The following is a 17,249-nucleotide window of genomic DNA, read 5'->3' as shown; positions in this document are numbered from 1 at the left end:
AAATCAGACCACTAGCTCTATTGGCTCGCTCAAAATTAGATATGCACATAATTAATGAGGTACAATATGTTGCGTCATAAGGTGTCCCGTCATACCATACATGAAGGCTGTAGCACTTGTGGTTACTGAGTTATGGACAAATATGTATATTTGAGATCAAAGGTCATCAAGGTCACATGACATTTTGTCAAAATATCCGAGATATATGCGTGAACGGATGGACTTACGGATGGACGTACATGACCCAATCTATAGGCTCACTGGACTTCATCTGTGGGGACTAAAAATTGTGTCACTGCATCCTTTTTGCAATATGAATATGATGAGAAACTAAATTTTTATTTTTCGTGGCCTTATACATGGGAGTCTATGGAGATCTGCCTTATACATGGGAGTCTATGGACGTGTAAACTAAAAATATGCAAATTTCACCACGATTTGCCCAAATTTGGGAAAGGTCACTCCTATGCACTTCCATACCAAGTTTCAAATCAATCGGACTTGTGGTTTCAGAGCAGGAGATTTTTTGACCAAAAAGGGAGAAAATTACAAAAAAATTCATGAAAAATAGCAAGTCCAAGATACTGACCCAAGATGTGCACAATCATTTCATGTCAGCCCAAAGTACTTACATGCTAATTTTTCATGTAATCTGCTCAGTGGTTATTGAGTTTTTTCAATTTTGACTGTTTTTACATTTTTTCACTTAATTTACATATTTTTGGCAATGACAACTTCATTTGAACAAAATCTCATCTACAGCCCATCATCCATGTACACACCAAATATCAAGATGAAATGTACAGCGGTTTTGGAGTTTTTGATGTTGACGGACAGACATACAGACATACAGACATACAGACATACAGACGTACAGACGTACAGACATACAGACATACATACATACAGACATTTCCCTAGCCTATAAGAATAGCTTCCATTGCCATATATACATATGGCTATGGGAGCTAAAAAAACTAAAAACTGAAAAAATTACCCTAAAAATAGGAACATGCAAATTTCATCCCAAATTTTAAACACCTACTTTAGAATGCCTAAAGGAACCTGCACACCAAGTTTCAACCCAATCTGACCAACGGTTACAGAGTTTTAGCAATTTGTAGGGTTTTTCCTTTTTTTTCCCAGTCATTTGCATATTTTTGGCACTGACATCTTCATTTGAACAAATTCACATCTCCACCCCTAGGTGCCCTGTACACCAAATACTAAGACAGTAGGTGCTGCGGTTTTGCTGTTTTTGACGTGGACAGACATACATACATACATACCATACATACATACATACATACATACATACATACATACAGACATGCAAATGGCATGAAAAGGAACTGATTCAGCTTATACGATTACCTCACATTGGCATACCAAATGTGAGCTAAAAATACTGTTTAAGTTTTTTTGACCAAAAATGACAAAATTGCTCCAAAATAGTACTTTTCCCAATTTTGTCATAATTTCAACAAATAAGAAGAGTAACACCCTCGCAAAGATCTAACCCAAATTTGAGAACGATTGGGCTGGCGGTTTCAGAGAAGAAGAATTTTTACTGAAAATGAGAAAAATCACCAAAAAATTCAGCAAAAATACAAAATTAAGGATATCTTAACAATATTCATAAAACTGTATAAGGTTTACCTTAGGTACTTGCACACAAATTTTCAAAGCAATCAAAAAAGCGGTTCTCAAGATATTAATTCTTGACCATTTTCACCTTTTGTAAGTTCATTTGCATTTGCTATAGCCCAGGATGCATCAACACACCAAATACCATGTTGAAATGTGCAGCGGTTTGCTGTTGATGTTTGTTTGATGTTGAAAGACATACTGTACGTACATACATTCTTATATACATACATACACATACATATACATACACATGTGGGGCAGGATGCGCTTACTATTTTCGAAACACCTGACATCACTTCTTGGTCTTTTGGCCAGAGGTCCATATATCTTTCTTTCATGAATTTGACTTTGTTTGTACCGTCTATTTACTGTCTGTTCTGTGCTGTTTTGTGTCTATGTTTACAACTATTGTCTTACAAATTTTGACCTAGTGTTATTGGATTATGGATTGGTATGATTGCGATTATTATACATACATACATACATACAGACGCCATCGACTTCAGCTTATAGGATAAACTCATATTGGTTTAACCAAATGTGAGCTAAAAAAGGCAAATGTCATCACAGAGGGCAAAGGTCATCTCAGTTACACATGTTTTTTGCAACAAAACTTATCTCTACATCTGTCAACCAAAAATCAGACCACGAGGTTTACTGGCTAGCTCAAAATTGTATATGTTGTTATGTATGTCATTTTCCCTCCACACTCATCATGACCTGAGTTTAATTAGTCTAGAACATTCTCAAGGTCACTGCCCTTAATGACCTCACTATCTTGAATTCAATTAGTCATGTTTGGAATGTTCTGGAAGTTTAATTAGTTGTGTAAGAGAGATAATTTTAGAACAGTTATTAGCACGTTAATAAAAGTTCTAGATTGTTCTTATATGCTCTTATATAAGCACATGGGTGTAAATACGGTCGTGCACAGCTTGCAGTTAGACTTTTGGGATTGTGTCTCTTGCATGTTACTTCAAGTCTTTGGAAACTCCAGCAGTATTAACTCAAAGACTTTTCAAGACCTTCACTGCCAACGCTGGATTTGCACTGTGGACTTTGTGCAATTTCAAGCCTGCAAGCCAAAGGGACTGTTCATTCATCAGACTGACTATTACAACTCTGAGACTGGAGCTTTGCCGTCCCAGCTGAGATAAGTAGTCTGTACACTTTTACAGTTTGTATTCTATCCCTCACTTAGCAATTAGTTTTATTTTCGTAATAAATTTCGTTTTACACGTAAACTACTGAGTTCATCTTTTGTTCGTTTTCTGTCACGTAACAAAATTGGGGGCTTGTCCGGGATCCGAACCTGGGACCTGCTGCATAATTAATGAGGTAAAGGATGTGGCGTCATAAGGTATCCCATCCCATCGCACTTGTGGTTACTGAGTTATGGACAAATATGTATATTTGAGGTCAAAGGTCACCGAGGTCATGTGTCATTTTGTCAAAGAAATTGTACTGCTAAGTTATCCCTACATACCAAAAATCAGACCTCTAGCTCTATTGGCTCCCTCAAAATTAGATATGTGCATAATAAATGAGGTACAATATGTGGTGTCATAGGGTGTCCCATCATACCATATATGAAAGGTTATGGATATGTGGTTACTGAGTTATGGACAAATATGTATATTCGAGGTCAAAGGTCACCAAGGTCACGTGACATTTTGTCAAAGTGTCTGACATATCTGCGTGAACGGATGGACTCATGGATGGACTCACGGACGGACATGACCCAATCTACAAGCCCCCTGGACTTTATCTGTGGGGACTAAAAACTGTGTCACTGCATCCTTTTTGCAATATGAATATGATGAGAAACTAAATTTTTATTTTTCTTGGCCTTATACATGGGAGTCTATGGACTGCCTTATACATGGGAGTCTGTGGACTTCCTTATACATGGGAGTCTATGGACTGCCTTATACATGGGAGTCTATGGACTGCCTTATACATGGGAGTCTATGGACTGCCTTATACATGGGAGTCTATGGAGGTGAAAACTAAAAAGTCCTCTAACACGGCCAAATTTGATCGCATTGTGAAACAAATCGACGTGCATCTGTATGAGGTAGGGTACTATCCTTGTACCAAGTCTGAACGAAATTGCTCCAGGCGTCTCTGAGATATCTGTGTGAACGGATGGACGCACGGACGGACAGACATGACCAAACCTATGAGTCCCCCGGACGGTGTCCGTGGGGACAAACAAAGAGAAAGCAAGCTAGAATTATTAATAGCTGTACGCAATTTGATATTTGTGCATTGCAAAATAAAAAAAAAATATACAAACAAGAAATGCCCGTGAAACCCATCTGACCTGCGCGATGACGTCATAAGCATGCCGCAATGCATTCTGGGTAATGAAAGTAAAATTTGTATATAGCATGTTCTATGGTAGTAATATGAGAAATAGAGAAAGAAAGAAAGAAAGAAGGAAAGTCAGCAAAAACTAACAGTTCCAGAGCTGGTCTCTGGAACTAACTATACCAGTTTGGATACTGTTATCGTAAAACCTTTTCCCTACATCAAGGAAATATTAGGTGGCCCTGTTCCAATGACAAAAATCCAGATTTTTAGAACATGCTTGCACTACAATGCTAATAGTAATAAATGTGTTAATCCTAATACAGTTTCAAAATATTTTGTTGACCTTTGATGAACTTTCCCGGAGAGTTTTCCGTGATAGTTTTGTTGTTTTTGATGTAATGCAGCTAGTGTTAGTTTCTATATCAACACCTGACACTGCTACAGCACCCTGGTGTATTGATAAAACTAATGTGGGCTAATGTGCAGCACCTTGGAAACTGTTATCCAATTGGTTGGACTTATCTTATTATTATCACTGAATTATACACAATACACTCCCTAAGTGGCTATAAATAGTGACAATTGACCAATCAGATATAACCTTTCGAGCCAGCTACACATCAGTAGGCAAATGCAGTCGGATACCATATGAATGAAACACATGTAAATTCGTCTGCTCTAGAATTACTTCCACAACGAACTCCATAGATAGCTTGAACATTGTAAAGAGTCGCCAAATATTTCTGGTTAAAAAGTCCAAAATACTACAGAATTCCTGGACACAGTTACTGCGTTGCCACTCATGTTCATCAGTCCGGGTAGTTTCCAAAAATTGGCGACTCATTATGATTATATATTCTGACTGTAAGCAAATCATTGACAAGATAACGTCATTGATAAAGTAGAGGTCTCACTAGGTCAAAAATTATGCACCCAGTGTAATCGGCAAATTTTGACTGTTAACATAATCCACGTATTCTGCAGACGGTCATGTCCAACAACAAGTCCTATGAGTGAAGAAATATTTGAAATATTGACAATTCATTTCTACCCCCAGTTTATCGATGTTGCTCAAGTACCAAGAATCATTTTGTAGATGTTTATCATCTCTATTAGCAATACTGTTATAAAGGTTATTTGTGTAGGTACGCGTATGGCATTATGCAAGAAGTGATTATGATCATATCATTAGCAGTATATCAGTAAGAAGCAAAATATTAAATTTCAAAGCTCTACAACCAGTGGTATAAAAAAGTTTTGACCATTAACAACAGAGAAAACCAGCCTGGTGATTTATTCAAGATTTTTAAAAAGCAGCCAGATCAGTGTTTCACACAAAGTTTTTGTCCCGACTACTAATAAATATCCATGAAGTGAAATAGTCCTGATTTTGAAAAATTTTGGAAAAATTCTCAATGAAAGCACAATGGAGAACTCAAGCAAATTTCAAATCTTTACAACTGGTACTTTGGGAAGAATTTGATAAAATAATTACAATTCCTACCAATCCAATTTTGCAAACCTGAGGAAAATCTATCCATCTGGCAGAATTTGCTTGCAAAATAAAGGAAAATAATTCTGCTTTAGGTTCAGCAATTTGAGAATTTCAGTTTTTACATTCTACTGCAATGATATTTTACACATTTTCCTGGGAATCGCTAGCTTCAAAACACAAAATTCTAGTGATTTAATACAGTCTTTCTAAAAGTCATCATTGATAATATAGACTAGTCTGCCCCATGATCAAATGTCTTCCATTTATACAAACATTACTGAAACATGAGATCTTAAAGATTTAAATAGACTGGTAGTTGAAATTGAAGCGTACTTACCAGGAGTTTTGACTTCACCAGAATCTGAATCACCTGCAGCAAGATGTCCTGTTGATTCAAAATAAATGTATGTAAATTTCAGACAAGCGACCTAGCGGCCGATATAGCTCCACTGTGTTTATGTAGAGAATCACTATTTTTGACACATGTTGATGAAGAAGGTGGAAATCTTTGATAGCCAGAAAAAAGTGGCTAAAATAGCTGCAAAAATACACAATTGAAGACTTCATCATACTTTCAATATATCACATCGGATCATCTTTAAGAACATGTCAACCAAAGCTATCTGATGAGTAGTTTTTTGAGAATAAAATTTTCTGACCAAAAATGGCAACAATTGCCTCCCAAAATAAAAGTTGTAGATTTCATCATAATTTCAAAAGCTCAAATTCAGTTCATCTATAGAAACATGTATGCCAAATTTCAAAGCTGTTAGACCAGTACTTTTTGAGAAACACATTTTTTGACCAAAAATGGAAAAAAATTGACCCAAAAAATTCAAAATTGTAGATTTCATCATAATTTCAAATAAATATCATTCAGTTCATCTATAGAAACCTGTATATCAAATTTCAAAGCTATCAGATAAGTAGTTTTGGAAATACACATTGTTCGACCAAAATTGGAAAACAATTGCCCCAAAAATACAAAATTACAGATTTCATCAGAAATTCAATATATATTACTTAGCTCATCTGTAGAAACCTGTATACCAAATTTCAAAGCTATCAGACCAGTACTTTTAGAGAAAGACATTTTTTGACCACAAATGGCAAAAAATGCCCCAAAATTACAAAATTGCAGATTTCATCATAAGTTCGATAAAGATCATTAAGGTGATCGGTAGGAACCTGTATATCAACTTGCAAAGCTATCAGATGAGTAAGTTTTGAAATACACATTTTTTGACCAAAAATGGAAAGAAGCGACCTGACAGCCGATATAGCTCCGTTGTGTTTATGTAGAGAATAACTCTTTTTGACACATGTTCATGAAGAAGGTTGAAATCTTTGATAGCTCAATTCAGTGGCCAGAAAAAAGTGGCTAAAATAGCTGCAAAAATACAAAATTGAAGATTTCATCATACTTTGAATATATCACATCGGATTATTCCCTGAGAACATGTCAACCAAAGCTATCTGATGAGTCGTTTTTCGAGAAAAAAATTTTCTGACCAAAATGGCAACAATTGCCCACAAAAAATTGCAGATTTCATTATAATTTTAATAAATATCATTAAGGTGATCTGTAGAAACCTGTATACTAAATTGAAAAGCTATCAGATGAATAGTTTTGGAAATACATATTTTTTGACCAAAAATGGCAAAAATTGCCCCCAAAAATAAAAATTGCAGATTTCATCATAATTTTAATAAATATCATTAAGGTGATCTGTAGAAACCTGTATACTAAATTGAAAAAGCTATCAGATGAATAGTTTTGGGAATACATATTTTTTGACCAAAAATGGCAAAAATTGCCCCCAAAATACAAAATTGCAGATTTCATCATAATTTCATTAAATATCATTTAATTCATCCGTAAGAAACTGTATAAAAAATTTCAAAGCTATCAGATGAGTAGTTTTTCAGAAATTCACATTTTTTGACCGAAAATGGCAAAATTTGCCCCAAAAATACAAAATTGCAGATTTCATCATAATTTCAATAAATATAATTTAATTCATCCGTAAGAAACAGTATAAAAAATTTCAAAGCTATCAGATGAGTAGTTTTTTAGAAATTCACATTTTTTGACCGAAAATGGCAAAATTTGCCCCCAAAATACAAAATACAAAATTACAGATATCATTAGAAATTCAATATATATTACTTAGTTCATCTATAGAAACCTGTATACCAAATTTCAAAGCTATAAGACCAGTACTCTTTAAGAAAACATTTTTGACCATAAGTGGCAACAAGCGACCTAGCGGCCGATATAGCTCCGCTGTGTTTATGTAGAGAATAACTATTTTTGACACATGTTGATGAAGAAGGTGGAAATCTTTGATAGCTCAATGCAGTGGCCAGAAAAAAGTGGCTAAAATAGCTGCAAAAATACACAATAGAAGATTTCATTGTACTTTGAATATATCACATTGGATCATCCCTAAGAACATGTCAACCAAAGCTATCTGATGAGTAGTTTTTTGGAGAATAAAATTTTCTGACCAAAAATGGCAACAATTGCCCCAAAAAATAAAATTTGCAGATTTGATCATAATTTCAAAAGATCAAATTTAGTTCATCTATGGAAACATGTATACCAAATTTCAAAGCTGCTGAACAGTACTTTTTGAGAAACACATTTTTTAACCAAAAATGGAAAAAATTGACCCAAAAATTCAAAATTGCAGATTTCATCATAATTTCAATAAATATGATTTAGTTCATCTATAGAAACCTCTATACCAAATTTCAAAGCGATCAGATGAGTAGTTTTGGAAATATACATTTTTTGACCAAAATTGGCAAAAATTGCCCCCAAAATACAAAATTACAGATTTCATCAGAAATTCCACCTATATTACTTAGCTCATCTGTAGAAACCTGTATACCAAATTGCAAAGCTATCAGACCAGTACTTTATGAGAAACACATTTTTTGACTAAAAATGGCTAAAATTGCCCCAAAAATACAAAATTACAGATTTCATCAGAAATTCAATATATATTACTCAGCTCATCTGTAGAAACCTGTATACTAAATTTCAAAGCTATCAGATGAGTGGTTTTGGAAATACACATTTTTTGACCAAAAGTGGCAAAAATTGCCCCAAAATACAAAATTGCAGATTTCATCATAATTTCAATAAATATCATTTAGTTCATCTGAAGGAACCTGTATGCCAAATTTCAAAACTATCACACCAGTACTTTTTGAGAAATACATTTTTTGACCAAAAATCATAAAAATTGCCTTAAAGGGGAAGTTCACCAAGGATGATTTTTACATATGTGCTAGCTTTGTGGTCACTTACCCCGGAAAAGCTATTTTCGCCGTTTATAACTTGCACGATTTTTACAAAAACCGATAGAAATAGTACAGGAAGTTGCCCATGTAATTTGAATCATGGGAAAAAGCGCCAAGCTTGGAGCTTGCATAATTTGATATGGAAGGCACCATTTTCCCATGGGTATGGCATTGTCCACTCACCCATGCTTAAACCAGCCTGAGCGTATTTACATAACTTTTGTTTATACTGAGTATCCTTGCATAAATGGTGAATCACTTATAATAAACTGTCCACTGTCAGATTTTGTGTTGCTGTTTACTACTGTATTACTGTGAGTGGACAATGTGGGGGCCATACCCATCCAAAGATGGTCCCTTCCATATCACATGATGCAAGCTCCAACCTTGGAGCTTTTTTCCCATGATTCAAATTACATGGGCAACTTCCTGTACTATTTTTATCATTTTCGTTGAAAATCGGGCGAGTTATAAATGGTGAAAATAGCTTTTCTGGGGTAAATGACCACAGAGCTACCATATATGTAAAAATCATCCTTGGTGAACTTCCCCTTTAAAAATGCAAATTTGCATTTTTCTGCACAATTTGAACAAATCTGAAATAGATCATCCCTAGGGACATATGTACCAAATATCAAAGCTATAAAACTGGTAGTTTTGAAGATGATTTTTAAAGATTTTTTTACCAAAAATGACAAAAATTGCCTTAAAAATACAAATATGCAAATTTCACCACGATTTGAGCAAATCTGACTGAAGTCACCCAAGAAAAACCGCATATCAAATTTCAAAGCAATCGGACAAGCGGTTTCAGAGAAGATTTTTTTACCAAACACACCAAATAATGCCACCACAATTTGAACAAACTTAAGTAAGGTCACTCCAAGTGAACTGCATATAAAATTTCAAAGCAATTGGACCTGCGTTTTCAGAGGAGAAGGCAATTGTTGACGGACGACGACGACGGACAACAACAGACGACGACGGAAAATCAACCTATTTGATAAGCTCCGTGTCGCTGACAGCGGAGCTAAAAAGTTGATGGATAATGATGGATGGTGCCAGACAACAGACAATGACAGACAATCATCTTTGATAAGCCCTGGGGAGCTGACAGCAGAGTTAGAAGAGGGTTGAAAGACACAATTAGTTTCAACATAATGCATTGTTATTGGCTCAATGTTACAAAGATTGGATAACGGTCTCACCATCTTCAACTGAGTGTGTTCATGAAGCTGTTGTATTGGATAGGAGTCAGCTGTGTTGTACTGTAATAGTACTGCCATTTGGAAAGTGGATGCCTAAAATAAATAAATCAATAGTTAAGTTTATACAATCAAGTCAAAGTAACCAAGTATATATGGAATAACAGAGTGGACTAAGATAACTCTATGTGTCAACAGTGGCAATCACTCTCGGTTGTAACTACGAGTTTACACTCATTGTGTTACATTCAGCGATACGCTAAGTACGAGTTTACACGTATAACTGTCATGTCTAAAAATAAACACGTTAAAGTGACGATTTCGTGTGTCATGTCATCATTAAATGTGTTGTAATCGTGGTATGTCATTGAAAGATTTGTGGTATGTATGCAAATAACTGTATACGTCACTTCATGGGAATTTCCAAGGGCGGGAAACGTACAAAGAACGTCGTACTGAATATTCATTCCATGAACAATGGCTGAACAAACTTTGAGAAATGTCAGAGATCAAGTGGTCAACGGTCGAATCCATTTTCCAAATCCTGAGTGGCAAGCTGTCTGGGACGAAATATTCGCCGAAACTAACTCCGAAGATGAGTTTGATGGCCCTCATTTCGACGAGATTGAGTTCGATGACATTCCAAACAACGACATTGAATGGATGATGGTCAACGACAGCAGTGACGAAGACGATGCCAATGACGTCGCGCAGAGTTGGTCGAGCGATACATTTGCCTGAGGACTTTGTCGTGCCGCCGTTCACTGGCAGTCCAGGCCTGAAAATTCGCCTCCCAGATAATGCTTCGCCTCTTCATTTTCTTCAGCTGTTTATATCTGACGAAGATATTGAGAATTTGACCCCGATCAAGATGGTGATGACGACGAAGCTTTGAAAGGCCACACTTACAACGTAGTGATGGGTTTAATGCGAAAGGGAGGATTCCTGAACCAAGGCCACAAAGTGTACATGGACAACTACTACAACAGTCCTGAACTTTCTGCCACTCTCAAAAGTGAGGATACCATCGTAGTTGGCACCGTAAGGTCCAACAGGAGCGAAATGCCATCTGCTCTCAAACAGAAAGGCAAGTGTACAGGTGTCGTGACAGTGTAGCTGTGGTGAAGTGGCAAGATAAACGTGAAGTCACCATGATATCCACAGCTGACAGACCAAAGTGGCGTCTTAGTATATCAAAGACCGGTGACCTGGTGGTGACGCCTTCAGCAGTTGTTGACTACAACAAACACATGGGTGGAACAGACCAGGCTGATCAGATGGTGAAATCTTACTCTATGCACAGGCGTCGAGCAAAGTGGTATGTGAAGCTCTTCTTCCATCTCCTGGCGTTGGCAATCACCAATGCATATATCATCTGTCAAAAGTATGGAGATGATAGGAAGATGAAGCACTCCAAGTTCCGACTTCAGATCGTCAAGGAACTTGTTGCCACAGCCACTGATGCTCCGACCCCTGCCCCCATGTGAAGACGATCTGTTGGTCAACCACTAAGACGTCTGGATGAATGGCATTTTCCATCGCCTATTCCACCCAGACCTGGCTGCAAGAAGCAACACCCTCTCCGCCAGTGTGCAGTTCACCGTGATTACTATAGAAAGCATGAAGATGGAAAACGTCCACCAGAAACCCGTCTGTGGTGTAGGAAGTGTGAAGTTGCGCTGTGTGTCCATCTATGTTTTGAAATCTATCATTCTCGTCGCAACTATGAAGATGTCAACCCAGCTGCATAAATTTTCACACTAGGACACTGTGTATGTGTTTGTGTATGTATGTGTGTATGTTTATGTGGATATAAAGTTGTGTTCACTTGAATAAAAAAAATCTATATGTAAGATTTTTTGGAAATATCAGAAGTATTTTTACTGGTTGGTTTGTTATTCAATTTACACCTTGAGTGAAATTTCAACTTTTATGATGGACTTCAAAATTTCAAAATATGTATGGTATCTTTACTGGTCAGTTTGTTATTCAATTTATATCTCATGTAAATTTTCAACCTTTATGATAGATTTCAAAACATGGATGGTATCTTTACTGGTCAGTTTGTTATTCAGTTTACACCTCATGTAAATTTCAACCTTCATGATAGTTTTCAAAATATGGATGATATCTTTACTGGTCAGTTTGTTATTCAATTTACACCTTGTGTAAAATTCCAACCTGACAGCTGTGCAGTATATGTATGTGTGGTTTACAAAATAAGATTAGAATTGATATCAAGAAATGACATGACACTCGTGTGGATCATCCAGTTTCATGTTTGTATATTTTTTGTAAAACTTTATTGTTACTTCATTTTCCAAGTTATTACATGACAATCTTCATGGAAAGATGTACAAAATGATCCATGCTGCATGTAAAGAGTGAATTCATGATTGCATGCATTGTTTGTCATAGTAACATAAATTAGTTATCCAGCTTCAAAGTGCATGTACATACACATGCTCACCAATTTGAATCGGCGATGATTACATCAAGATATATGATGTCTCCCTTTTTTCAGCAATCTCTAGGCTGAGGTGTGGGATTTACATATACAGTATGCGTAAATTGGGTGCAAAACTGGAACTATTGTGTCTGTAAATATTGACTTTTTGACCACAAACCCCTGCTTTCACTCCAATTTTCAGTCTTTTTTGTAAATGTTGTGAATACCATTTATGTATATTGGAGAGAGTATTTTGATAGAAGTCATGTGAAAGTATATTTTATTTTCAACAGACACCAGTATGTCCTTGTACACTTAGTAATCTGATCAGTTGTGAAGGTGGTAAAGAGTGTCAATTGCTTGACTCACATTATGGTGACATGGCATCCATTTTGAGCTGGTGTTGTAATAATAACATGTGTATAAACATAGAAAAGACCAAGGTGATGGTCATTGGAACCTCCCAGAAAAAATCTAGAACAGACAAATGTATAAAAGTTGTTTGTAATGACCAGCAGCTTGAATGTGTTAAGCAAGAAAACCTTTAGGTCTGTCAATTGATGATACTTTGACCTGGGATAAACATGTCAGTAAAGTATGTGGTAAAGTTGCTTTTAAGCTTTTACAGTTAAAGCGTATACGATCATTCTTAACTAAGAAAGCAATGTTGACGTTTTATAATTGTTTCATTCTACCTCATTTTGATTATTGTTCGAACATATGGGGTCATTGTTCAACCACTCTTTTATCTTGTATAGAAAGACAACCGAAATCTGTTGCTAGAGTGATTTTAGATCAAGATTTTAATACTCCAAGTTATGTTTTATTTAAATCCTTAAGGTGGTTGCCAATTCGAGAAAGAGTTTCATACAATGAATCAGTTTTAATGTACAAAGTTCTGAATAACCTTGCTCCTGATTATCTTAACGTTTTTAGAGGTGTAAAGCAGATCCACGGACGTAACACAAGGTCTGCAAACAGAGAAGATCTGTATATTCCAGGGCACAGAACCCAATTTTTCAAAAGAAGTTTTATGTACAACGCCAACGGAGTTAAAATATGGAATACTTTGCCTGGAGAGATCAAATCTAGCTCTTCACTTCTATCATTCAAAAGAAATTGCAAGTGCCATTTTTTTAAATAGATGGGTTAATCTTACTGTTATGTAAATTTTAAATTTGTTTTTAGATCGTTTTACTTGTAGCGTTTTTACATTTTTTTCAGTATAAAGTTTTCTTCCTGACTTATTTTTTTAATGTAAATATTGTAAATGTTGTTATACTCGACTCTGTGTGAGAAGAGCCTCTGGCTCAACAGTTTATCGAGTTTAAATAAAGTCTAATAATAATAATAATTATAATGACATCATAAATATGTAGATAAGATCATAAAAATTATATTTTGGAGGTAGTCTACACAAGTTTTGAAAGAATTGCGACTAGAGTTGAGTTACGACATCAGTCAATGTACATGTGAGTGTTACCCAGTGTTGTTTCCTTCATTAGGTTTTCATTCTGAAAATATTGTTTTGACCAAAAACTTATATATTTTGACAGTTTACACACATTTTTCAGTGCAGTATGCTCTCTGGAAACAAAAATCGCCATTCCATTTTACTTTTCTGGTTTTTGTGAACTTACCTGAAATTTTTCTGGGAATTTGTTTTACAAAAAACCCTCTTTTTACCCCAAATATCTGTCCATTTTAGTAACATTGGTATCTCAAAACAGGTCTAAATTAGTAATATTTCATCTACGTGGAGAAATAATTCATACTTTGCGATATTCTCTGAGAGAGAGAGATGTGTCATTTGCAGAGCAAAGCTGTCCATGTTGTAACAGGGAAAGTACAATTCAGTGGTATGAATGGTATGTAATTGATATGCAAATTAGATCTGTAGTTTATGCCTTTTGGTATATTTTGACATTTTACACACATTTTCAGTGCAGTATGCTCTCTGGAAAGAAAAATAGCCATTCAATCTTACTTTTCTGGTTTTTGTGAACTTACCTGAAATTCTGTGTGAAATTTCTTGTTTTTTACCAAAAATCTGTCTTTTTACCCCAAATATCTGTCCATTTTTTTAATATTGTGATCTCAAAACAGGTCTAAATTAGTAATTTTTCATCTATGTGGAGAAATAATTCACACTTTGCAGTATTCATTGAGATAGAGATGTGTCATTTGGAGAGCAAAGCTGTCCACGTTGTAACAGGAAAAAGTATAATTCTGTGGTATGGTTGCGTAATTGATATGCAAATTAGTTCTGTATTTTATACCTTTTTTGGTAAATTTCACATTTTATAATTACACACACACTTTGAGTGAAGTACCAGTATACTCTCTGCAATCCACAATACTATTTTATCCCCATTTCTGGTTTTCTTTTCAATGTAATAGATTTTTCTGTAAAATTTTATTTTTTTGACCAAAAAGCCCATTTTCTACCCCAAATTTACATCCGATTTTGTAACAAAGTGATGTCAGAGTAGTTTCATAACATCGTATATTAAATTTTCTCAAAGGAATATTCGATGATTTACTTATTTTATTTGAAACAAATGTGTCACTTGCAGAGGAAAGTTGTCTGTATTTTCACAGATAGAGTAGATTTCAGTTGCATACTTATATGCAATAAATATGCAAATGAGTTCTAAAATTTCAATATTTTTGGTCATTTCGTGTCAATGTAATGTTTAACTCTCATTTCAACCACCACCACAACAACATCCACTCCGCATCTAAATGTAAATTTTGGGAATTTTCAGGTTTATTTTGAAAAAATTTAATTTTTACCAAAATCCTGACATTTTACCCAAAATTTCTGCTAAATTTGTATAAATATGATATCATAACTACCATAATCAGATAGGATATCTTATAAGGATCATGAATCATATAGGGTTTGCCATGTTTTATTCAGGAATAAAAAATTCCTATGGATTCAAAAGGGTAACATGCACAAATTGTTTACCTGCCTTGAAATAATGCAGTGGCTGGGTATTACATAACATTAGGTAATGCAGCCCCTTAAGGTGAAGTACTACGAATAACGTCAAAATTAGGTTGTGGTGTCATTTTTTTGAAACTTTGCACAAGTATTCTTGGAAGTTGTGCTAGTGCAAAAATGAAATAAAAAATGGGGGTCACCACGCTCGTTTCCATGGAAACGGAGGTTAAAATGGCGTCGTTAGAAATAAATAAAATGATATAATTCACTTAAACTAAAGAAAGCAATTACAAAACGCTTAGCAAATGAGTCAATTTTAATAAATACCAAGACTTAAGATTCATATCTATCGAAAGTATAGCTTTCATGATGTTTGTAAAGAAATTTTAACATAAGTATCGATTACAAAATGACGATATCGAAATTATATCACTATATAATTTTCGAACTTTCTTCCTGTCGCTTTGAATGGTGTCATTTTGACCAAACTTGGCGAATAAAATCCTGACATAATACCATTTAGTTTACACTTTTAATAAAAGGGTGTCACCACGCTACTTTTTACAATATCTCCAGGTGAATGGGTAATTTGCGCCATGTAAATGGAAGAGAAATGTTAATTTTTCGCTCATATTGAATAAAAACCAGCTTCCTAGGTGGTCAAAATATGACAAGGTTATAGGTCACATGTATTTCCACGAGACTGGTTCAAAAAATTAGGTAAAAGCGCAATTTCAACAATGACAGGGGATGTTAAATACATGCTCTACAAAATAACCCATTTGTGGCAGGCTGGAGTTAAATCTGCGCAGAAACGTTCTAAAGCGTGTGCGCGTCCGAATTCGTCGCCCTTTACCTTAAAGAGGCACTCCCACTTGGTAACATTTTTAAAACACATATTTTTAATGCCAACGGTCGATATTTGACGTGGCGACTCCGCAGGGATCGCGAGATATCGATAAAAACATGTCATTTCCCAAGTGTATTTTTCACATTTCGAAGTTTTACGACCGTTTCTGGTTATGACCTGAAATCCCCCGAAAGTGTGTTGTTGTGCTGATTGACGATATTCTAAGGAGTCCAAAAACGTTCGAATGACGCAATTAAGGTGAAGGGCGACGAATTCGGACGGGCACACGCTTTAGAACGTTTCTGCGCAGATTTAACTCCAGCCTGCCGCAAATGGGTTATTTTGTAGAGCATGTATTTAACATCACCTGTCATTGTTGAAATTGCGCTTTTACCTAATTTTTTGACCCAGTGTCTTAGAAATACATGTGACCTATAACCTTGTCATATTTTGACCCCCTAGGAAGCTGGTTTTTATTCAATATGAGCGAAAAATTAACATTTCTCTCCCATTTATATGGCGCAAATTACCCATTCACCTGGAGATATTGCAAAAAGTAGCGTGGTGACACCCTTTTATTAAAAGTGTAAACTAAATGTTATTATGTCAGGAGTTTATTCGCCAAGTTTGGTCAAAATGACACCATTCAAAGAGACAGGAAGAAAGTTCGAAAATTATATAGTGATATAATTTCGATATCGTCATTTTGTAATCGATACTTATGTTAAAATTTCTTCACAAACATCATGAAAACTATACATTCAATAAATATGGATCTTAAGTCTTAGTATTTATTAAAATTAACTCATTTGCTAAGCGTTTTATAATTGCTTTGTTTAGTTTAAGTGAATTATATCATTTTTATTTATTTCTAACGACGCCATTTTAACGACGGTTTCCATGGAAACAAGCGTGGTGACCCCCATTTTTTATTTCATTTTTGCACTTGCACAACTTCCAAGAATATTTGTGCAAAGTGTCAAGAAAATGACACCACAACTTAATTTTGACGTAATTCGTAG

General features: G+C 35.3%; 1 protein-coding gene across 1 annotated transcript in view; it reads right to left on the bottom strand.

Moving 5' to 3' along the window:
* Nucleotides 1-17,249, bottom strand: part of LOC139125085 (cullin-1) — a 182,590-nt gene that overhangs the window by 32,329 nt on the left and 133,012 nt on the right. Inside the window, exons 15-16 of the mRNA XM_070691194.1 lie at nt 9,982-10,074; nt 5,799-5,846 (exon numbers count right to left, since the gene is read on the bottom strand). Of these exons, the coding sequence (XP_070547295.1) occupies nt 5,799-5,846; nt 9,982-10,074 (141 nt within the window). The remainder of the gene's footprint in view (nt 1-5,798; nt 5,847-9,981; nt 10,075-17,249) is intronic.

The sequence above is a fragment of the Ptychodera flava genome, assembly GCF_041260155.1.
Source record: "Ptychodera flava strain L36383 chromosome 23 unlocalized genomic scaffold, AS_Pfla_20210202 Scaffold_24__1_contigs__length_23054250_pilon, whole genome shotgun sequence".
NCBI classification, from domain to species: domain Eukaryota; kingdom Metazoa; phylum Hemichordata; class Enteropneusta; family Ptychoderidae; genus Ptychodera; species Ptychodera flava.
Note: the sequence above shows the minus strand (reverse complement) of the source record. Positions and strands in the feature narration are given on the sequence as shown.